Below are 23,694 nucleotides of genomic sequence, written 5' to 3'. Positions count from 1 at the left end.
TTAAGGTATCTCCCTCACATGTACCCAAACACAAAAACACTTTTTGGGAGTTTAAAACATAGTTAAGGCTAGGGCCTATCAGGGTGTTAAACTTGCACACGGAATTGCCTGTCGCTTAGAAGCAGAAAACACACCCCGTTGGACACCTGCAGCTCACTCGAAGGATCGATCGTCCTGGTTTTCAAGTAGATTCATAGTGTCTAAGATAACCACAAAAAGAGAGCTGGAGGGCTGGGCGTGGTGGCTCACGCCTGTAATCCCAGCACTATGGGAGGCTAAGGTAGGTGGATCACAAGGTCAGGAGTTCGAGACCATCCTGGCTGACACGGTGGACCTCCATCTCAACTAAAATTACAAAAAAATTAGCTGGGCATGGTGCCGGGCGCCTGTAGTCCCAGCTACTTAGGAGGCTGAGGCAGGAGAATGGTGTGAACCCAGGAGGTGGAGGTTGCAGTGAGCTGAGATCACACCACTGCACTCCAGTCTGGGTGACAGAGTGAGACTCCATCTCAAAAAAAAAGAGAGAGAGAGAGCTGGATAGATAAGTTAGTTTCTAATAACCTGCAAATGGGTCTACCTGCAGCTGTTGACCCATCGTCACTGGCTTTTTGTCCTGCCTCTTTGCCCCCCTCAGTGGTCCCATAAATGCCTGACATCAGCGCCTCTCCCCATTACACCTTTTGCATCGCTTCCAAATCTTGCAAGAGATGAGAAAGCCTCTGAGGTCAACCAGGCTGTGACCCCGTGCTGCTCTCACTCCAATTGCCCCAAATGAATATTGCTGCTGCCCCTGAACTTTGATCTCTGTGCCTCTTTCTCCATCCATCAAGGGTTTCCTGATGACTGTGGAGTGTTTGTAATGGTTACTTCGTAAGCTGGTATTTGTGAAGTGCTGAGGGAGCCCTGCATTTGTGAGCCAACTTCATCTCTGCCATCTCCCAAATCCCTTCCTGTTTTCCCAGCATCTCAGGCTGGAGGGACCACACAGTTCTGTCAGGCTCCAGAATGTCCCCAGTGCCATCTCCCCATCACTCAAGAGCTCTTCCCAACTCTTTCTCCCCTTCTTGTGTCTCCCCCCACCCCTTTTTCAAAGTGCTGTTGTTTTTCTTACTATCACTTCACCCCTCCCCAAAAGACAGTTATACAAGGGAGATGTGGGAGGAAGAGAAGAAACATAAGTAATGATGACTAAGTCAGCCTGGCTCCCTTGCCACTGGAATATTGTCAGAACTGGCCGGCTCGCCCTTGCCTCTGTAAAAAGCCTTTGCTAAGGGTGTGATTTTTCCTGAAGATCATTCTTTCCACATGACCAAATGCTGTAGCGTGTCATCGGTCCAGATCATTTCTTTCTGCCAGAATCTATGCTTGGGGCACAAAATTCAGGGTCACTCAAAATGATTTCCCCTCATCAAGAGGCAAGTGATATTTCCTGGAAGTTTCACCACCAATCAGGGCTCATCGGTTTTCTCTGCTTTTCCTTCCATCACTGCTTCTTTGATTCCTGAAAAAAGTGCTTTTCTTGAAACCCAATGACCAATGACCAATGAAGAAAAAAACTTCGAGTAAAAGACAGCCCCTAGCATCCATCTCTGGCCCAGGCCCAAGGCCTCTGAAATGGGGCCACAGTACTGGGCAGCTTGAGGTCTCACCCTGTGGTCACATGCTCAGAGCTCTGCAAACCCCAAAAACCTGTGAGAAAAATCAAGCCAAGAGGTGTTAAAACGACTCACCCATCTGGGCAGCATTTCCTGAGCTCTGCCTGAGTTTAACAGTTGCAAGGCTCCGGCGTTCAGCAGCCCTCCTGCAAGATGCTATAGGTAATGAGCAGGAATTCCCCCAACCTGTGTGTCATGGAAAGCAACCCTCCCTCCCATGAGCTGTGTCCACACAAAGCCAAATGGGTACCTGACCAGAGAGTTTACTACACACAGGCAGTCCACATAATTCAAACCCAAACCCCAGTTTTTTCACATATATATGTAAGTTGTTTTGCAAGAAGGCAAAACCCTCACATTATCTCCTCACTGTGAAGTTTGCGCCCACGTCAAGCAGATGCAAACAATTTCGTAAAACGGCAACCCAGTTTTATGCAGAACCATTGGAAATCATAAATTGGAGTAAATCGAGGCTCACCAGAGTCTTGAAATTATCTGCTTTGTGAGGAAGACTAAGAATTCAACAAACTTAAGCATCTACAAACATCATCTGCAGACATCATCTTAAACATTTTAATCTGCATCCTGTCCCTAGTCCTTTACATTCCTTAAATAACTATTTGCTTCTGTTGGGTCCTTCAGGGCTGCATATGGGAGATATGGAAGCCTGTCTTTTGCAAATAGCTGGACCAAACTGCCCAAAACTAAGAGAAACTTAATTCTGAGATTAAAAAAAAAAAAAAATCATTTAAGCTAAGCATCTTTATTGGACTCAAAAACAATTTTTAAACAAGTAAATGAGAACTTCACATTTTCTGAACCTTGAAGGTTTTTTCCTCAATTTCATTCTTTTAAAAATACCTTTTAAATTAATTCAGCAATGTTCTTAAACAGAGCAAATTGACAAATATCAACTGAGTGTCTGTTCTGTGCAAATCACTCTGTAACAGCTTGCTGGCTTTACATTCTCCAGGGCTCCCTGCCTCCAGAGCACACTGGTTTGGGGGCCCTGCATGCATCTTTTCTCTGCACCTTGGCTGGTTGGAGCAGTTTCAGTAGAGGGGTCCTGATTGACCTAACATTTCAGAGAACATGCACAGAGCATAGTCCTTCTATATCAGGGATTCTCAAATTTCAGTGAGCAGAACTCCACTGGGTGCTTGTTTACATGTAGATTCCTGGATCCCACCCCAGAGATCGGTTTTGTCTGTCCAAATTGGAGTCCGGGAATCTGTATTATTAACCTAGGCCCCAGTGGTTCTGATGCTGAAGCTCCAGAGTTGTGCAGTTGTGAGGTGACAGCCCAGACCACAGAGATACTTATTATCTGAACTTTTTCCCTAGCCCTGTCCAGGAGCCTTTGGAGAGGACATCTCTCCTCTGGTGACCCCATCAAAATGGCGACATCAGGATCTCCCTGTCAGTTTCCCTAAAGTACAGTCACAGGCGACAACACTGGCCCAGCAGCTATTCTGCCAAGTCATCTGTGTGATGGTGCGGGGCCTCGGGAGAGAGGACCACCAGCCCCTTCCCCTGTCCCTCACCCGCTGTCTCCAGGGGCCCTTTTGGGGTGAAGCCCAGCCCCATCTCCCTCGCAACTGCTAGTCTGTCCTCTTCCAAGAGGCCAGCGGCGCCCGCCACGGTTCACCCTAAACAGGGGTTTGTGTTCCTCAGGTCTGCCTCGGAACCCCTGCAACCCTCATTGAGAACGCCAGTGTTTAAGAGCGAGTCGTCTCCATAGCAACCGACAGGGTGTCACAGATACAGGATTATGACTTCACGGCGTGGGGATTCCGGAGAAGGGGGTGGGGCGGCACCCCTCCTCGCCCCCCTGGCCCCCGGCAAGCCCCGCTCCTCACCCAAGCCGCGGGGGAGGAGCCCTCTTCCTTCCCGCCCGGCCCCTGCCCCCAGCCGGACCCCTCCCGCTCAGCTGCTACAGTGGGCACGAAGAGGGCCATGGCTTTCCGTCGCCCTCCCCAGCCTCGCGGGGGGCAGACGACAGCGGGCGGGGCGCGCAGAGTACACTCGACCCCCGGCTGCCGGGAGCGATCACGCGCACGCCGCGCGGGTCCGGGCCTGGGGGCGGGGGCGGGGGCGGGGCGCGCGGTCCCCGCCAGGGCCCAAGTCCCACCTTCGGGGGCGGTGCCTGGCCCGGGGAGTGTCAGGAAGAGGAAGAGCGCGGCCGGCGGCGCTGCGCTGAGAGCAGGGGCCCGGTCAAGGCGAGTGCCGTGCGGGCCACCATGGCCACGGACGAGCTGGCCACCAAGCTGAGCCGGCGGCTGCAGATGGAGGGCGAGGGCGGCGGCGAGACCCCGGAGCAACCCGGGCTGAACGGGGCGGCGGCGGCGGCGGCGGGGGCGCCCGACGAGGCGGCCGAGGCGCTGGGCAGCGCGGACTGCGAGCTGAGCGCCAAGCTGCTGCGGCGCGCCGACCTCAACCAGGGCATCGGCGAGCCCCAGTCGCCCAGCCGCCGCGTCTTCAACCCCTACACCGAGTTCAAGGAGTTCTCCAGGAAGCAGATCAAGGACATGGAGAAGATGTTCAAGCAGTGAGTGCCCGCGCGACCCGGCCCCCCGCCCGCCCCACTACCCGGTATCGGACCCCGAACCCCCCGATCCCCGGATCCCGCGCCGACCCGGGACCCCAGCAGTCAGCCAAGCTTCCCCGAACCCAGACGCACCGGGGTTGGGGACCCCGCGGCCCCTTCCAGATCGAGACCCGGCACCCCACCACGCACGTTAGTCTGGGGGCCCCCCGGCCCCTGGCACGCGGCGGTGACTCGTATTTGTGCTGCCTCCGGTACACCATAGACGCGCCCACAGAGTGGGGGACCCCGAACCTCCTTCCAGATAATCGCCAGGCCCCGCGAGCCCCATCCCCACTACCACACGTGTGGGTCCCGGGCCCCCCACCCTGTTAGTGGCGCTTCTCCACCACCCCGCAAGGCACACACCGAGGCTGAGGACCCAGCGGCCTTCCTTCCCCCATCCCAGCTGCTCGCGTTCCCCACCCCCACCCCAACACACGCTGGCCAAAGACACCCACCCCAGTGCCCCTGGACATCACATGCCAACCACATTCCTTTCCTTAAGGTCTTTTCATTTCCTTTCCTGATCTCAGGTCTCCCTCAAGGTGGGTTCTGGGCAGGGATTCCCCCAACTTCCTCTCCAGTTATTTAGCATCTACCAGCAAACTGGGGGCAAGACTTGCCCTTTCCATCTCCACCCACTCATTAAAAAGGACCCAAATCCTTCACTCACAAGTGATCTCCCTAGGAAGGGACCCCTCGGCCCCTGTTCCCCCTCTGCAGGCGTGTAAACCTCACTCCAGTCGTCCCTGTGGGCCGAGTCCCCTCTGGGCTTGGAAGGCCTCCCTCCTCCTCCTGCCCGCCCCACCCCCCTGCACCCAGCAGCTTGCAGTCACTGCTCACCTGCTTCTGTCACAAGGCCCCCATCTCTCCTCCCCACTCCATATATCCCCTTCCCTCCCCACAGGAACCCCCGATGTCCCACACCCACCCTAGTCAAAAGGGGCCCCTTCCTATGTGACTTGCCCTGTTACCCCCATACCTACCCTTTATTCCATCAGATTCCACGTGCTGTGCCCTCACCAGGGTAGATGGGCACCCCCAGGCCTGTGGACTCATCCCCCCGTCCCCCCACAAAAAAGCCTAAATGTCTCTGTGGAGGGGCTAGAGAGAGAGGGTCCAGCTCCCTCCGGCCCATCCCTGGGTCCCACTCTGTTGGATCTAAGATGCACAGCCACTCTCTCCCAACCATGTGTGTGCCCAGGGGGTGGGGAAGGTGCCAGTGCCCCTCCCTTTGGTACCTTTCCCCACCTCCTGTTCCCTGTCCCCCTGCCCCTGGCTCCTGGAGAGGGAACAACCTCTGTTCCACAGTCTGGGTGCTGGTCGGGAGTGGTTCTGGAAGGGGATAGAATTGGCTTGAGGCTGAGTCTTGGGGGTGAGCCAGGAGGTCTAGCCCACCCGGCACAGGCAGCCCAAGGCCAAGGAAGCAATGCAGCAAGGCCGGCTCCCCCTTGGCTGGGCAGGAGGTGGGGGCAGACCTCACCATATGCAGCTGTCAGTGCCCAGACATCAAGCCGGAAGCCCAGGAAGGGGTGTTTAGCAACCGCACAGTTTGAGAAAGGCTCTCCCCTGCTCAGGACAGCTTGCAGCAGCTTCTGCATTTGGCCCCAAGGCAGGGGGAAGGATTTCTGGTTCCCAGTTGGGGGTGACTGAGGAGTCCCATACTTTCCCAAGGTCCTTCTGGGGGAACATCAAGTCCTTGACCCCCGGCCCCTCTGAACCTCTTTGAGAAAATCCCAGGGCGCCCACCTCCTTGACTCCAGGGTGTTTGGTTGGAGTTCTTCTAAAGTTTCTTCCCAGCCGAAGACTGGCGAGATTGGGAGAGCAGGATTTCCAGGCTTCCTGGAAGAGTAGCTTGCACACTCCCGGGGTGGGCAGATGCAGGGGTGGGTATGGATCAGTGTCTGTCACTGCCTCCATCGGGGAGTGCAGAGCTGATTCAGACACCACAGAGATCCCTGTGCTGATAGTGCTGAGGCACTCACCAGGTCCTTCAAACAGCCCCGTGACACAGAGCTCTTCGTCACCTTTGTGCAGACAAGGAGTCTCAAATAACTTGCCAAGACCACACAGCTAGAAAATGCTAGAGCCTGGATTCACACCCAGGTCTGGGACTCCAAATCCTGGGTTCTTCTACTTCTGGGTTTCCCATCACAGACATCTGCTTTCATGTGGAAAACCTCTAACACCTGCTCCTATGTTCCTGGCGGATTGTCCACTCATGTCCCCACCTCCAGCCACAGTCTCTCCTTTCCTCCAGAGCCTGCCTTCTCCTGGGCTTCCATAGCTTCCCTGCCCACTGGCCACCAAAACAAACGTGGAGCTGTTCTGGGAGAACCCAGACACTTCAAATGAGCGGGACTTGGGAGGCTGCAGTATGGTTGGAAGTGGCATGCGGCTGAAGGAACAGTCTGCAAGCTTCATCTACATAGCAAACTCACTTTTTTTTTACATAGGCTGTTTCTAGTTTGATGAGAGGTACTCTGAGGGAGACTGAGGGAACCTGGACCCCTCCAAGCTACCTCTTGGTGCCAGCACTGCTTGCCAGTTTTTGGGGAGGGCTGATGGGACAGGCAGGGGCCAGGAAGCTAAACCTCTAGGGAAGCAAGTGCCGCCCGTCAGGGCCCGGGTAAGGGTGGAAAGCTGCAGATTGTGTATTCAAGGAAACAAGGCTTCACTGTGCCAACCGAGCCCAACCCCGCCGCCAACAGACGGACTCTCGTGGAAGACAAAACCCCTGTTCTGCTTCCGCTGTCCGAGTGGGGCTGCAGCCTCCTGGGTCCAAGCAGGGTCCCCGGATCATAGCCAGGGCATCAGAGCTAGGGCTCTGGGGAGAGCAGAGGGCAGGGAGGAGGGGAGCCTGCCCTCCTGGGAAGCCAGTCACCAGAGCAGAAGGCAGGAGACCATGAGGTCAGCAGGAGAATGGGAGCCGGCCTTTCCTTGGGGGCCAGGAGCAAGGAAGCTGGGCCTCCGTCCTAGTCTGCATGTCCTCCCTGGGCCTCAGTCTTACCCACCTGTAAAAGGGGCAGGCTATCCCTGATGACCCCCAAAGGTCCTTCAGCCCTGACCTGCGTATGTCTGAGGGGTCCTGAGTGCTTCTGGATGTTGGAACTGCCTTCCAGGGCCTTCTGGTCCACCCATCTACGTTGATTCAGGAGCTACTTCCCGAGGCTGGAGATGGATGGGGAAGAGAGGGGACAGGGGGAAAGGAGACTCTCAGCCATCACTGGTCTCACACCTAGAGTCATTCAGCTTCCCCCTGAGAGAGACCTGGAAGGTTGACTCCAACCCCTCTCCCCGTTTTACAGAAGAGGGAACCAAGACCCAGAAAGGTGTGGCGGTGACTTGCTCGCGTTACAGAGAGGTTTTCAGTGAGGCTGAAACCTTGTATGGTGAGGAGAGTGGTCCTGGTGTCTCAGGGTGGGGCTCAGAGGACATGAGACATTTAGAGTTCTGGCCCAGTGTGAGGCACAGCACGAGGAGGCCCTGTGTCTCCCTGGCCCCGGCAGCCAGGACTCCCCGGCCCCCTCCCCATGCGGCCTCAGGCTATGTCCAGCACCTCTGATCTCCCAGCTGCTGCCTCCCTCTCTTTGCTCCTCCAGGGCTGGCTCTGGAACCCTCCTGTCAGAGAGGCAAATAGAATGGCCCTGGAGAGCCTCGGGGGTGCTGACAACAGCCTAGAGGGTGCTCTGGAGGGTTTTGTAAGTCGAGACCTGCCAGAAAGGTATGCAGCCGTGTAATTCTGAACCTGCTGTGGAATCTGAGGACGATGCCCTAGATCCCTGTGTCCTGCCTAGCCCAGCCTTGCAGGCCCTGTCCCCACCCTCATCCCCAGCCACTTCATCTCAGGATACCTTGCATCAGAGAGGTAGGCTTTCCTTTCCTTCTGGCCAAGTCTTCCCTGCACAAGCTCTGGAAGCATCCCGCCTTCCTCTCCACCCTCCACCTCCAGGGACACTCCTCTCCCGGGAGCCCTTCCTGGACACAGTCGACAGGGCCTCTGGAGTCTGCAGCCCTGGGTTTGAATCCAGCTGTGGGCCCTGGAGCCCTTCTGAGCTTCTGTTCCTCACCCTGGAACAGGGAGGACAGGGGACCCACCTCACAGGATTGGGTACGGCGCTTAGCTCAGTGCTTGGCACAGAGCAAGTCGTTACTAAATGACTGTCACCGCCATCCCCAGCTCAGCATACACCCTCTCCTGGGCCCCTCACAGGGCCCTGGCATTGGTCATTGCGGCTGGCTCAGAGCCAGCTCCACAACACCCACTGGCTGCCTCCACTTAACCACCGGTGAAACTTCCGGCCTGCCAGGTTGTTGACCACCCTTTGCTTTGGGCCCTAGTGACAGGACCCAAGGTTAGAGCCCTCCTTCTCTCCTGCTGAACAGCCACTCTGATTGACAGCTACATATGGCTTTGATAAATAACAAAAAGAGAAAAATGAATTCATTATCACCTAGTTACAGGAAAGGCAGGTGGCACAAAAAAGGGGAGAGCAAACAACAGCTCTGGAGGGTGCACAACAGGGATTCCCGTCTGCCACCACCCAGCTGGGTTGCTCCAGGCAGACAACTCAGCTTCTCTGAGCCTCGGTTTCCCCAGGGGCTTAAGAACCTACCTGGTAAAGTTCTGAGGATTAGGTATAAAAAAGCTCTGGGTCTTTGTTAAGAGCCCATCATGGTATCTGGGCTGTTTGCATGATAGATGATGTTTTTGAAAAATGCAAGGTTCACGCATGTGATCAGTCTTCCAACAGATATGTTATTAAGTTTTTGCGCTACAAGATCCAGAGAATTAAATGAATCAAGTTCCTGCCCTCAGGAGGCTTACAGTCTTATATAGAACAAATGTGTAGAGATTTAGGGGTAGAGAGGATGCACCCACAGGGCTAGCAATGGAAGGTTTCTTTCTTTATTTCTGCCATGAGAACCAAAAGCTCTCATGCATCACACCATGCTGAAGTTCTCTTTGCAGCCAGCCCCCTGCCTCTGTGCCCCCTCCTTGTTAAACAGAGCCACTAGTTCTACCCATTCCTGGAGGAGCCTATGTATATTATTTAGAGAACGGAGTTGAATTCTCACACCAGCACAATGAGATTGATACTGTCTTTGTTTTCCTTTCTTTTTTTTGAGATGGAGTCTCACTCTGCTGCCAAGGCTGAAGTACCGTGGCGTGATCTTGGCTCACTGCAGCCTCCGCCTCCTGGGTTCAAGTGATTCTCCTGCTTCAGCCTCTAAGTAGCTGGGACTATAGGCACACACCACCACACCTGGCTAATTTTTGTATTTTTGAGTAGAGACGGGTTTTCACCGTGTTGGCCAGGCTGGTCTCGAACTCCTGACCTCAAGTGATCTGCCTGCCTCAGCCTCCCAAAGTGCTGGGATTACAGGCATGAGCCACCACTCCCAGCCTGGTACTATCATTTTTACCCCCATTTGACAGATGAGGAGACTGAGGCTCAAGGCAATTATCACTTGTCTAAGATTGTATGAACTGACAGTGACAGGATTAGAACCGGATCCTCCTGCAAGGAGCCCCTGGAGGCCAAGTGAAGCTGTGTTTGTGGCTGGGGCTTGGAGGAGCCTCCCAGAGCCTTAGAGAGGTGGAGAGGTGGGGTCCTTCACCTGCAGCTTAGGGTCAGTGGGTGGGGAGAATGTCCTGCACCCCTGGGGAGGGAGGATTTCCCGGCCTCGGCCCTTACTCCATTCCTCCCACTTCCCCTCTGCATCAGTGTCTGAGTCACCTCCCCTTCCCCCACACCCCCAACCCAGGACTTTTGGTTCCTCTTTGGTCCACCCTTCCTGCCTTCTCTTTTTTGGCCTCCTTGCTCTCCTCCACACCCCCTGGGTCCAAGGCCTGGGTGGCTTGGACTGGCTTCCACTGCGAGAGTCTAGGCTCTAGGACAGCAGGCCTTGCTGCCTCAGGGGATGTCGGAGGTCCTTTCTATAAGGCCAGCCCCGCCAGCAGAGGCAGTCACTTTGCAGCCTCTGCAGGGAAGGTCCCCACACCCTGGAGCAGCTGAGTTCCCCTGACTGCCGGGCAGCCTTCTCCTTGGCTGACTTCCGCTTTTCAAGGACAGCAGAGAAGCAGGGGTCAGTGCCAGAAAGGTGTGGCCAGATGGGAGCCGGGCCACCTGGGGAGTCCTGAGCCATCAGATGCTTCAAACCAGGCGCTTTGCCTCCCATTCAGTCCTTTCGTATCCTGCAACATCGTCCTCGCCCATTTCACAGTTAAGGAGACTAGGCTTTCAGAAGGGTTACGTGACTTGTCCAAAGTCGCACAGCTAGTGAGGGGCAGAAGCAGAATTTGAACCTGGGCCTCCCTGGCTCCCAACTCTGAACCCTTACAGTTGCCCAAACACCAGCAGCAACACCGCCCTGGAGTGTGTTAGAAATGCAGACCCGCAGGTTCCACCCCAGATTTACCAGACTGTGATCTGTGTTTTTTTTGAGACAGGGTCTTGCTCTGTCACCCAGATGGAATGCAGTGATAGGATCATAGCTCACTGCAGCCTCAACTTCATGGGCTTAAGTGATCCTCCCACCTCAGCCTCCTGAGTAGCTGGGACTCTAGGCACATGCCACCACATCTGGCTATTTTTTTTTTTTTATTTTTGTAGAGATGGGGGTCTCATTATGTTGCTCAGACTGGTCTCAAACTCCTGATTCCAAGCCACCCTCCCATCTCATCCTCCCAAAGTGCAGGGATTACAGGCATGAGCCACCACGCCCGGCCCATAATCTTCACTGTAACCAGCTTCACCAGGTGTGCCCACTGACGTTTAAGAAGTGCTAAGCCGCAGCTCAGGCCCCCGCACAGCCGTCTCCCCACCGCTTCCTGAGGTTGACCTAAGGTTATCCCTAGGCAGGTGACTTTGTCTAAGCTGTAAGAGGATAAGATGAATGGAGTAAAGATTAAGTTACATTATAAACACTGGGTTATATTAATATTAGGCATTCAAAAAAATTCTTTATAATCGCTATATAACAATAATGATTATGAAGAGCAAGAAGTGAAAGGGGGCGGCTGGCAGGGAATGCCACAGGTGTGGTGAGATGTTGTTGAACTCCAGGTTAGGATGCCCTTGAGCCCTGACAGCCCCCCCAGCAAATTGCGTGGTGTCTCCCTCTTTATCTTCCACAGGAGAGCCCCGAGTGCCACACTTGTGTGCTCTCTCTATCTATCTGTCTCTCCGTCTCTCTCTCTCTCTCTCTTTCTTCCCCTACCCCATACCCTGCTTAGCTGACCCAGGGCAACAGATCAAGTGTGAGATTCCCAGATAGGACTAGAGGAAGTGGTGAGCGCTGGGCTTTCCCTGTATGAGTCAGGCAGTCTAGGGGTGGGGACGTGCAGGAACTGGGGAAGCCAGGGGGGCCTGAGGGCTCCTGAGCCCATACCCAACACCCACCCCGTCCAGTTGTCTGTCTTCCTGGGACCCGCATGCCCAGAGGGGCCATCAGCAAAGCCTGGGATGGGAGTCAGGAGAGACTGAGTTGGGGTGCCCTGTGCTCCCACCTTCCCAGGTGCAGTGGCTGCGATGACTCTGCTTCCTTCTGCCATCAGAATGTGCAGCGCAGCTCGGGGGACCTACATGAGGAGCAACTTACTTTCTTTTTCTTTTCTTTTTTTTTTTTTTTGAGACAGTCTGGCTCTGTCACCCAAGCTAGAGTGCAGTGGCATAGTCTTGGCTCCCTCCAGCCTCCACTTCCTGGGTTCAAGCGATTCTCCTGCCTCAGCCTCCCTAGTAGTTGGGATTACAGGCCTGCACTACCACACCCAGCTAATTCTTGTATTCTTAGTAGAGACAGAGTTTCACCATGTTGGTCAGGCTGGTCTCAAACTCCTGACCTCAAGTGATCCGCTCACCTCAGCCCCCAAAGTGCTGAGATTACAGGCATGAGCCACTGCACCTGGCGGAGGAGCAAGTTTCTAATAGTTCCAAAGCCAAGATGGGCCCCCTTAGACAAGCAATGAGCTTCCTGCCCTCAGAGGTATTCAAGGCACTAAACAAAGAACTACATCAGGAATCTGATTTTCAGGAAGGACTGAATAAGATGGCCTCCAATATCCCTTCCAACCCTGAAGTTCACTGCTGTGCACCCATAGGCATCAGGGCATAGCACAGTCGTTAAGAGTGCATGTGTTTGATCAGGCCTGGTTCACAGCCCATCGACACCCCTGTCACCTATGACCTGGCCAAGTGGCTTCCCCTCTGGGCCTCATCTCTTTGTCGGTTAAATAGGAATGTTCATGCCGCTTCATGGACTTCCTGTGAGAATCTGATGCGAAACACCTGGCATCGCGCCTGGCACATAGCAAGCGCCCAGCAGAGCAGCCAGGAATGATGATAGGTTATGACATGTGGCTCGCCTGGGTGCAAGGCTGGGACGTCTGCACCATGCATGGTTGACGCCTCCACTGCCTACCCCTGTGACCCCCTAGTTATCAGAACTGGGAGAGAGGCAGGGGCAGGGAAGCAACCAGCTGGGGACCATGCTCACCCCAAAGGGGAAGGGTTGTCCTGGGGGGTAACCGGTTTCTCCGCTTTCAAGAGGGGGATGGGTGGGGATTTCGTTCCCAGCATCCAGGGCGCAGCTAGCTGCTGAGCCCTTCCTGGCAAGAACAATTCAGGGGGAGGCAGATAGGAATGCAGGCACAGTGCCAGGCCCCACAGCCTCCCTCCGGTGCTGGAGAAAAGTGCTGCGTTCCCAGGCTGGGTGCTTTCTGCCAGTCCTGCCGAATGGCATTGGCCTTCCCAAACAGGCACCACGCTGGGCTCTCAGTCCAGCCTCCGCTGGCCCTTCAAGCTTGAGAATGTGGGACCCTCCATGGGACCAGGAAAAAGAGAGGGGGCCAGGGAGGAGAAAAACTTCCAGCTGTTGAAATCCTGCAGACTGCTGGCTGTGTGACCCTGGGTCGGTCACTGCCCACTCTGGGCCCCAGTTTCCCTATGTAATGGAAAACAGGTAGACCAGGCTGTCTGGGTGGATCTTGCAGGCTGACCTCTCTTTTTCTGGTTGCTCTAAGCCACCTGCAACCTCAGTTCCAGCTCAGGGAGAAGGGCTGGTGGGTGAGAGGCCCCTAGCCCTGGAGATGCCTGTTTCCAGCCATCGTGGAACCGCGTTCTCTCCTGTGCTGCCGGTTGTCCCCCAGCCCCCGCACATACACACCGGCACCGTGAGAGTAGCCCTTCATCACTTCCCTCCAACCCCAAGGGAAGGTTCCTCGCTCCCTGAGTCTCCTCTCTCCCTGTTCAAGGGCTCTGTCCAGCGGCCGTCTGTCTTCCCACCTCCCAGAGATGCTGGGGCTTTGCGTCAGGCCTAGTAGGGGAGAAGTGAGGCCTTCAGAGGAGGGCTCATGCTGGAGGGATCCCCTGGGTCGTCATATCCACCCCTGCCTCTAGGCCAAGCCACCACAAGCCCTGCCTCCCAGCCCTGTACCACCAATCAGGACTGGAGCCTGTGGCAGAGGCCAGTGTGTTTTTTAACATTATTTCTAATATCATCACCCTTTTTATATTGTATGTGTGAAGTGTATGATGTGTATATGTGACACACACAAACTTCCCAATGTAACAACTACTGTTATGATGATGATAAAATTAACAGGTTTTAAGGACGCGCTATGAGCCAGGCATTTTATATCTGTAATCTCGTTTTCATTTTCTCTTTTTTGTTTGTTTTTTTTAAAACAAAGTCTCACTCTGTTGCCCAGGCTAAAAAGCAGTGGCTCAATCAGGGCTCACTGCAGCCTCAACCTCCAGGGCTAAAGTGATCCTCCCACAACAGCCTACCTAGTAGCTGAGACCAGAGGCATACACTACCATGCCCAGCTATTTTTTATTTGTTTATTTATTTATTTGAGACAGTGTCTCACTTTGTCGCGCAGGCTGGAGTGGCACAATCTCAGCTCACTGCAACCTCTACCTCCTGGGTTCAAGCAATTCTCATGCCTCAGCCTCCTGAGTAGCTGGAATTACAGGTGCACGCCACCATGCCTGGCTAATTTTTATATTTTCAGTAGAGACAGGGTTTTACCATGTTGATAAAGCTGGCCTTGAACTCCTGACCTCATGATCTGCCTGCCTCAGCCTCCCAAAGTGCTGGGATTACAGGCGTGAGCCACCGTGCCCGGCCCTTTATTTTTTTATTGAGATGTGGTCTCCCTGTCTTGCCCAAGCTGGTCTGAAACTCCTGGGCTCTAGTGATCCTCCCACCTCAGCCTCTCAAAGTGCTGGCATTATAGGCGTGAGCCACCGCGTCCAGCCTCATTTACTCTTTAATAATCTTAAAGGTAGATGATAGGAATAATAATAATTGGTTTTTAGTATCATACTAGGCGTGTATAAAGTGCTTCCTGTGGACCAGGCTCTGTGCTAAGAGTCTGCTTATATCGTCTCTTTTAATCCTTGCCTCCGTCCTGAGATGAGTTCTTTGATATCCATGATGTAGATGAGGAAACAGGTCTGTGGGGTTAGGTGACTTGACCAGGGTTACTCTTCCAGCAGGTGGCAGAGCTGGGGTTTGGACCCAGATCAGTCTCAGCACAGTTGACGTAACCACAAACCCTCAAGGCCATCTTCAATCAGGTTGACCTTGATTGGAACCTGGCTGATCCCCTGCACTAGACCACATCAGAGCCCAGGGCACCGGGCAGATGGCCACTCTCCAGGAGTCTCTTGGGAATGGCCTCCTCCATGGCTACCTCTGGGGGCTTCACCTCCCACCCCAGCACCTGGCCTCTTGCAGCCCCAGTCACCTCATGTTGGTGATGGACTCTTTGGCACCACAGCCAGCCCCTATATTGTCCCCCTGGGGGCCCAGAGCCTGCCCTGGATGGAGCCCAGCCCCAGTAATTGATTGGCCTTTGATTGATAGAGGCGGCCGTTCAAATCGTGGTTTGAGCTGCGGCCCAGCCAGGCCTGGGAGCTGCCAAAGACAGAGGGATCCACAGCCCACGTTTCCATCCAAGTTTGGACACTTTATCTGCACTTCCTCTGAAACTGAGCTGCCCCTGGCTGCAGAAGAAACCCTTGCACTTGAGCAATAAATAAAACTGGGGCTCAGGGAGAGGCACGTGGGACCCAGGGGCTGGGACGTGAACCCCTGACCTGCTGATTAGGGGGCTGGTGGCCCCACCGATAACAGCCCTCCTGATCTAATCCAGACCTGGAGGATTGCTGAGCACAGGGGTTGTAAAGAGAAAGCGCCGTCCCGTCAGGAGGTTAGTGAAGGTGATTCAGTCTTGTTTTAGTGGCGGCGACTGCCATTTATGCAGCTAGCTCTGTGCTCTGGGAGCTGTGCTGAGTGCTTGACAGGGATGCGCTCAGTCATTCCTCACAGTGGCCCATGAGAGAGGGTTCTCAGCAGCAGGGTTCTCAGCCTCAGCACCACTGGCACTTGGGGCCAGGTCATTCCTTTTTTTTTTAAGGCAGAGTCTCGCTTTGTCACCCAGGCTGGAGTGCAGTGGCACAATCTCAGCTCACTGCAACCTCCGCTCCTGTGTTTAAGCCATTCTCCTGCCTCCGCCTCCCAAGTAGCAGGGATTACAGGCGTCTGCCACCATGCCCAGCTAATTTGTGTATTTTTAATAGAGACGGGGTTTCACCATGTTGGCCCAGATGGTCTTGATCTCCTGACCTCATCATCTGCCCGCCTCAGCCTCCCAAAGTGCTGGGATCACAGGCGTGGCCACCGCGCCCGGCCGGCCAGGTCATTCTTTGTGGTGGGGCCACCCTGTGGGCTGTGGAGCTTCCCTGGCCTCCACCCACCAGATACCACCGGCACCCCCCGCCCCAGGTATGACAACCAAAAACATCTGTAGACATTGCCAGATGTCCCCTGGGGGGCACATGCACCCCAGCTTAAGAGATGCTGCATTTTGTGGCTCAGGAGCCCAGGCGATTTGTCTCCAGAGCCCGACTGTCATCACTGACCTTCATGGGAGGCCAAGGTCAGAAAGTGTCAGGGGCTTTGCTTTCCTGGGGGGCACTGAGGAGGGGAGTCCTCCTGACTTGGCTCAGGAAAGACTGAGTCCCTCACCAGGTGCCCCTGCGCAACGCCGTGGTCATGTGGCACCTGCCCAGCCCTCCCCCAGGCAGCAAACGAAGTCCAGAGATGACAGGAAGGGCCTCCACGGTGCCCCCCAGAGCCCCTCCAGCTCCAGGTAGAGGCTGGACTGCAGCAGCTTTGGCCTGCCTGACCCTCTGAGTCCCACACCTTCTACTGCCACAGAGGTGGCCACTGCCCACACGGGCCACTGGTCCATCCGCCTCCACCCCAGTCCTCACCCATCAGTGGGGCAGAAGGCCCCAGGACCCTGTGTTCCCTCCAGGGCTCCCAAGACCCATCTTTTCTGTGCTGTGTCACTTCCAACCACTGACTCACTGGCTAGTGAACTATTTATACCACTCGCACAAATGCTCCCCTCGCGCTCCAGGCAGCTGTCTGTGTTCTGCAGCGGCCCCAGGACATGTGGGGGAGGGGCTGGGTACAGAGCAAATGTGCAAATTTATGAGTCCAGCGGACCTAGTCTGGAAACCCAGCTCCCTCCTTACTGCTGTGTGACTGTGGGTGGGTCACTTAACCTCTCTGAGCCTTGGTTGTAAACTAAGGTCATTAGGAGGATTAAGTAAAGTAAGCAGTTCCCTGCATAAAGACAGATTTCAGTACCTGGTTGCTATTAGGTGTTTAAAGTACACCTAACTAGAGAAGGCGAAGGGAGCTGGGAAGAAGGTGCACAAATGAGACATCGTCATGCAAAAGCTCAAGCGCCCAGGACATAGGGTTCTGGGACACAGGCCCCTGTGTTGCGCTGCTGTCACCAGCACTGTCATCCAGCCAGCTGAAGGCCTTGGGGACTGCATAAGGCTTCTTTAGGTGTAGAAAAAAACATTTTGACTGGGCAAAGTGACGCACGCCCGTCATCCCAGCACTCTAGGAGGCTGAGTGGGAGGATTGCTCGAGCCCAGGAGTTCGAGACCAGCCTGAACAACATACTGACACCCCATCTCTACAAAAAAATACACAAATTGGCCAGGCATGGTAGCATGCACCTGCAGTCCCAGCTACTTGGAAGGCTGAGGTGGGAGGATCACTTCAGACCAGGAGGTAGAGGCTGCAGTAAGCTGTGATCGTGCCTGGGCAACACAGCAACACCCGTCTCAAAAAAAAAGAAAGAAAAAGAAAAAAAGAAAAGCCCATTTTTACCAACTCAAGGATCTCTCTCCCCAGCCCCCAGCTTGTCTTCCTCCCACGCTGTTCCCAGAGACCGGCAGGGCAGGTGTTTGGTTGGTAAGAGAGCCCAGCTGGGCAAACAGCGCCTCGCCCTCTTTCACCAGGCTGTGTGCTCCAGCAACCAGTGGTGCCTTCCCAGCCAGGGAACAGGCAGAGAGACCACCTAGGCTCTTACTACACAGAAGCCAGTCAAGAGGGACTTGCCTCCAGCCCCATCCCTGTCTCTGCCAGGTTGTGGTGGTAGAAAAAAGAGAACCTGAGTGTGCAGGGCGGAGGGGAGGCATCTCTATCGCCCGGTGCTTGTTCCCCAGCTTCCCCACCGCCCCGCAGTCTCCGCCACTCCCTGCAGGCACTGCGCCACACTTCCCTGAACACACCCAGGCCGCCTCCTGCCACTTGGCCCTGCCCCCTGCCCCCCTCCTGCTCTGTGCCCTCGACAAAGGCAGAGACCCAGCCTTAGATACCCCTTCATTTATTCACGTCTTATTTCTTCATTCCACATTTTTGAGCACCTACTGTGTGCTTTTTAACCTCCTTCCCAGTACCTAGGGTAAGCTGGTGGGGGGGGCATGAGTACAGAGGGGGGACCCCCCAGTACAGAGGGTGCTGAGTAAGAAGAGTCATTTATCACATGGAAAGAGGGCACCTTCCACACCCCTGTCACATCCCCCATTCCAGTGCTTCTCAACTGGGAATGCTTTTTCCCCCCGGGGACATCTGACAATGTCTGGGAGACATTTTTCGCTGTCACAACTCAGGATGGCTGCTACTAGAAACCTCCCACAATGCACAAGACAGCCCCTACGGCAAGGATTTATTCTGTCCAGATTGTTTAAGGTCTGAGGTTGAGAAACCATGCCCTTGCCTGCAAGGTTCTACCATCTAGGGTGGGGGTGAGATGTCCCCCAAGTGCCCATGGAGATGCCAGTAAGCCAGCTGGTCATGGAGGTGCTGAGTGCTCAGCTCAGAGCCTGATCCACCCTGCCATGGTATTGAGAATTCCTTCTCAGCTGGGCACGGTGGCTTACTCCTGTCATCCCAGTAGTTTGGGAGGCCAAGGTGGGTGGATCACTTGAAGTCAGGAGTTCAAGACCAGCCTGGGCAGCACGGTGAAACCATGAATCTGCTAAAAATACAAAAGTTAGCTGTGTGGTGGTGCACACCTGTAGTCCCAGCTACTCGAGAGGCTGAGGCAGGACAATCGCTTGAACTCGCAAGTTGGAGGTTGCAATGAGCCGAGATTGAGCCATCGCTCTTCAGCCTAGAAAACAGAACAAGACTCTGTCTCAAAAAAAAAAAAAAAGAGAATTTCTTCTCACTGTCTGGGCCATCACAGTCAGCACACGGAGGCTGTCATTTCAGCTTCCTTGTGCCTCAGGCTTGTCCCGAAGTTAGTGCTATTCTACGTGCAAGAGGCTGCCAGGCCCTGTGGTGAGTTCCCCGTCATCAGAGGTAACCAATCAGGAGCTGAGCCACATATGGGTCTTCTGCCTGGACTGAGGACCTTCCGGCAGTGACAGGATGATATGATTGGTGGGAGATGCCCTCTGGTCCCCCAGTCTCCTTGCACTCAAGCCTGCAGCCTCTCTGACTGAGCCAGTGCCAAGATGTCCTCTATTTTTGTGTCTGCAGATATGATGCTGGGCGGGATGGCTTCATTGACCTGATGGAGCTAAAGCTCATGATGGAGAAACTTGGGGCCCCTCAGACCCACCTGGGCCTGAAAAACATGATCAAGGAGGTGGATGAGGACTTTGACAGCAAGCTGAGCTTCCGGAGGTAAGCCCAACCAGGGGCTTCACCTGAGGACCTGGTGGCCCAGGAGAGACCAACCCCCACCCTTTGTCAATGAATGAATGGCATCGCTATTGAACAGTAGCCGTGAGCAGCTGCTACTTGGCTGAGTGAGGCTTCAGAGGGCCTGTTAGAGCGGGCACCAGAGAGGATTGTGAGGTCCTTTCAGGGAGGAAGAGGAGAGAGGGACATGCCTTCCTTCACATAGGGAGCTTATATTGAGGGATTTCTGTATACTTGACCCTGTGCAGGCTCTGGGGTAGAGAAAGTCCCTGTGCTGGAAGGTTCCTTCCTGGAAGTGTAGAGGGGGAGACACCACAGAGGGAAATCAGAGCTGTGACGCCGTGGAAGAGGGCCACAGCACTGGGCGACTTCATGCCCAGGATCTCACTCCAAGACAGGAGCTGGGGCAAGCCTGTTTCACAAGGAAGGAAATGGAGGCCCCAAGCCAGACAGCAACGATACCCGACCCCAGGCGGCACAGGGTTAGGTGTGGGGACTCGAGGCCCAAGTGGGGCCCAGGAGGCCTGGCAGGAAGCATGAAGGATGCAGGGAAGGAGAGAGGTGGCAGGGGCACGTGGGGCAGTGTGAGTGCCTGGGAGGGAGGTGTGGGCAGTGCAGGGTAACAGCTTAGAGTTAGAGAGCAGGGTTCGAATCCCCTGGACACTTTTAGGCGCTGAGACTTGGGGCATGTCTTTTACTGTCTCGGAGGCTCCCTCATTCTGTCATGACACCTTCAGGATTCAGTATATCGAACACAGAGTAGGTTCACGGGGGATCAGTGGGAGACAGAGGTAAGAGGTAGGCTGAGGCCGCGTCGTCGGGAGCTGGTGTGGGTGGGGCAGGGCTGCAGAAGCCCAGCATCCTGGGTGGGTACATGAGTCACCTTCCATCTTACAGATGGGCAGAGGCCCAGTGAGGGGGAGCACAGGAGCACCAAGGGGCAAGACCCAGCTTACTGCCCCCCAGTCCTTCTCTGCAGGGGAGGCCTGAGGCTGGGGCCTGGGTGTGGCCAGGGACTCCGGCTCCCCCCCTCCCTCCCTCCCTGACACCGCGCGCCTCTCTCCCCACTGCAGTTCCTTCTGATCTTCCGCAAGGCAGCGGCCGGGGAGCTCCAGGAGGACAGCGGGCTGTGCGTGCTGGCCCGCCTCTCCGAGATCGACGTCTCCAGTGAGGGCGTCAAGGGGGCCAAGAGCTTCTTTGAGGCCAAGGTGAGGAGCCCGAGGGGTGCCCTGACCCACGCTCCAGGACAGTGGGACCCTGGGTCGGCCCGAAGTTAATACGTCCCCTTCCCGTCCCTGCTGAGGCTGCAAAGATGGGAGCTGACTCCCTGCCAGGCTGGGCCAGGCCCACACGCTCTGTCTTCTGTCCCCTCCCACTCCTGGCTGAGATCCTTGGCAGCCACCAGAGGATGGGTGAGGGACATGTACTTTTCAAAATGGGACAGGGACTACCTTGAGGTGCCCCGGTCCTGGCACACTGAGCCGCTAACCCAGAGGACTAGGCCTTAGGAGGGAAGGGCCCAGGAGAACACAGCACTGGTTCTCCAGGGTCCCCGGCAGACACCTGCCCTACCAGCTCCAGCCTGGGAGGAAGCCTGGGGGCTCAGAGACCACTTGCATGCACAATACCCTCCCCTTTCAGCAAGTTCTCAGATGGAAGGGACACCTGTGGTTTGGTGGCTCCTGGGTCCTGCCCACCCAGGGCCCCAGCTCTCCTGCCCTGTTTCTCTCTTTCCTTGCTAAGCCAAGAACCTTCCTTCCAGGGACTGCCTCCCACCTCCCTCTGGGCTTCCGAGCATCGGTGGAACTTTTCAGGGTTCATCAGTGGAACTGGGTGGGCCACTGGGCTCCCCGGACAGGAAGCAGAGGATCAGGATGGCAGCAGCTTAAGTGACGCCCTTCGAGCACCCTTGCTCTGCAGCAGCCACAGAATATACGTTCTCTCTTTCAATCCTCTCGACAACTCCATAAGATCAGAGTTATTGGGTGCCAGGTTCTAGTGAGGAAACTGAGGCTCAGGAAGGTGAAGTGCCTGACCCAGGGCCAAAGCTGGTGCGGTCAAGCTGTTTGTGTTGCTGGGTAGGACTCAGCAGAAGCCTGAGCCAGAAGGGACCCCAGGAAAAGCAGCCATAAGGCCGGGCACAGTGGCTCACGCCTGTAATCCCAGCACTTTGGAAGGCTGAGGTGGGTGGATCACCTGAGGTCAGGAGTTCAAGACCAGCCACATGGCCAACATGGTGAAACCCCATCTCTACTAAAAATACAAAAATTAGCCGGGCATGGTGGAGTGCGCCTATAAACCCAGCTACTCAAGAGGCTGAGGCATGAGAATCACTTGAACCTGGAAGGTGGAGGTTGCAGTGAGCCGAGATTGCGCTGTTGCACTCCAGCCTGGGCGACAGACTGAGACTCCGTCTCAAAAAAATTAAAAAAGAGAAAGCAGCTGTAGCACGGAGACACCCCCCTCCCCGGAACATACACCATCCAGCCCTGACCCCCTCACCCCCATGCCCCCACAGGTCCAGGCCATCAACGTGTCCAGCCGCTTCGAGGAGGAGATCAAGGCGGAGCAGGAGGAACGGAAGAAGCAGGCGGAGGAGATGAAGCAGCGGAAAGCAGCCTTCAAGGAGCTGCAGTCCACGTTTAAGTAGCGGGGGCTACACCCGACCGCCCTGCTCCGGCCCCAGCGCGGTGGGCAAGGGTGGCGCATGGGAGGCTGAGCCTGAATCCTTGCCTCTGTCTGACGGGACCACTACTAAAAACCTAAAAATGTCTGTGAAATGGAGCAAGTTCAGGGGTCTCACGGAGATGGCCCGGCCCCTCCCCGCTCCCTTCTGCTCTTTGCGAGGCCGCGACACGGGCTCCCTGCCTGGCCCGGCCCTCCCTGGCAATCCCTGGGCTCTCTTGTACCCCTGACTGCCCTGCTACCTGCTCCAGCACTGCCCCGGCCCAGCTCCTGGCCCTAGGTCCCTCCCGGCCTCATGTGCCTGCCCTCCACCATCCCCTTCCCCCCCGACCTGGGAACCCCTGCCCTCCTCCAGCAGACCGCACCGCCCCTGGGGCCCCCTGCCAGCCCTTTCCCAGACTGGGAGACAGCAGAAGAGATAGAATCAGGGCTGCCCCCACAGAGTGGAACCCAAGGGGCTTATTGGAGGCACAAGGGGACCCCTCCCCAGGGGCTCTTCCTCCACCTCTGCCTCTTCCATCTACTGAAATGGGAGAGGGGGTGGGGAGCTTCTGTTCTGGTGAAGGGACCTAGGCCCCCAGCACCCCATGCTGACTTGGAGACCCCCAGATCTCTGGGGCCCAGCCAGGCAGGGTGTGGGGGCAGCTGTGCCAATCTACCTCACACGCCCACCCCCTGCTGGGCATGCCATGGGATCATGGGCAGGGAAGGCTCTGGGGGACGGAGACACTGCTCCTTAGCACCCATGCAGAACACCCTGAGGGTCCCAGGGGGCTCTGGAGAGAGTGGGGTGGGAGGAAGAATTGGCACCTTCCTAGGGAAGGAAACGAGCGCTTCATCTTGATTCTCTGAGAAGCGTCCGAGAAGTGCTTTAAGTGTGTTTGCATGCGCCAGGCGGTGGGCAGCCGGGCCCTGTCCAGCCCTCTCCTGCCACCCTTCCCCAAGTGATGTCCACCACCTTGTCACCAGCGACCTGCTTGTCATGCCTACCCTCTGAGGAAGCATGAGGACCCCAGCCCTCTGGTGCCCCGCACCAGACAGGCCGTGTTCAGGCCCACGCCACCCGCCCGGTTCGGCCACAGCTTCCCACGTCCTTGCTGACATATGTGTGCCTGTGTGTGGTGTCTGTTACTGTGTCGTGAAACTGTGACCATCACTCAGTCCAAACAAGTCAGTGGCCCTCGAGGCCACAGTTATGCAACTTTCAGTGTGTGTCATAACGGCGTCACTGCTTTTGAAACCCGATAACTCTTTATTTTAGTAAAATGCCCCAGGAGTCCTCGAAGCTACGCGGACTTGTAGAGGTTTTATTTTTTGGCCTTAGAATCTGCAGAAATTAGGAGGCACCGAGCCCAGCGCAGCAGCCCCGGATTGCGTTTGCCTTAGCGGATATGTTTATACAGATGAATATAAAATGCTTTTTTTCCTTTGGGCTTTTTGCTTTCTTTTTTCCCCCTTCTCAACTTCCCTTCCCCCCCGCCCCACCCCCTGCAAAAAAAAAGCTACTTCTTCATTCCGTGGCACGATTATTTTTTTTAACTAAAAGAAGATAAAATTCTATATTCTTATGTGTGTATGGTTCTTGATGGTGAATGGGCAGGGAAACGACAAGGTCGCCTGGGTGTGGGGACAGTGGTGTCAGAGCCTGGGAGGAGAGGGGACCCTCCCCAGTGGAGGAGGTTGGTGTTTGATGCCCAGACGCTGTCACCAGCGCGAGTCTAGGCGCTTTGTGTCTAT

The 23,694-nt window shown here is 55.5% G+C and overlaps 1 protein-coding gene across 1 annotated transcript; it reads left to right on the top strand.

Moving 5' to 3' along the window:
- Window positions 1-3,799: 3,799 nt before the first annotated feature.
- EFHD2 (EF-hand domain family member D2) lies at window positions 3,800-23,525 on the top strand. The gene is made up of 5 exons (XM_033228889.1): window positions 3,800-4,203; window positions 19,108-19,254; window positions 20,010-20,031; window positions 20,346-20,480; window positions 21,791-23,525. Exons 1-5 carry the CDS (start codon window positions 3,896-3,898, stop codon window positions 21,920-21,922), a joined length of 744 nt encoding a protein of 247 aa, XP_033084780.1. The 5' UTR covers window positions 3,800-3,895; the 3' UTR covers window positions 21,923-23,525.
- Window positions 23,526-23,694: the final 169 nt, after the last annotated feature.

Source organism: Trachypithecus francoisi, unplaced genomic scaffold, assembly GCF_009764315.1.
Source record: "Trachypithecus francoisi isolate TF-2019V2 unplaced genomic scaffold, Tfra_2.0 Lachesis_group12, whole genome shotgun sequence".
Taxonomy (NCBI): Eukaryota; Metazoa; Chordata; class Mammalia; order Primates; family Cercopithecidae; genus Trachypithecus; species Trachypithecus francoisi.
Note: the sequence above shows the minus strand (reverse complement) of the source record. Positions and strands in the feature narration are given on the sequence as shown.

Bases quoted from the DNA above. Each gene is read 5' to 3' on its own strand.
- EFHD2 (XM_033228889.1), top strand. From the start codon at position 3,896: ATGGCCACGGACGAGCTGGCCACCAAGCTGAGCCGGCGGCTGCAGATG. The intron at 4,204-19,107 runs GTGAGTGCCCGC...TTGTGTCTGCAG, and splicing joins ATGGAGAAGATGTTCAAGCA to ATATGATGCTGGGCGGGATG. The intron at 19,255-20,009 runs GTAAGCCCAACC...TGACACCTTCAG, and splicing joins AGCAAGCTGAGCTTCCGGAG to GATTCAGTATATCGAACACA.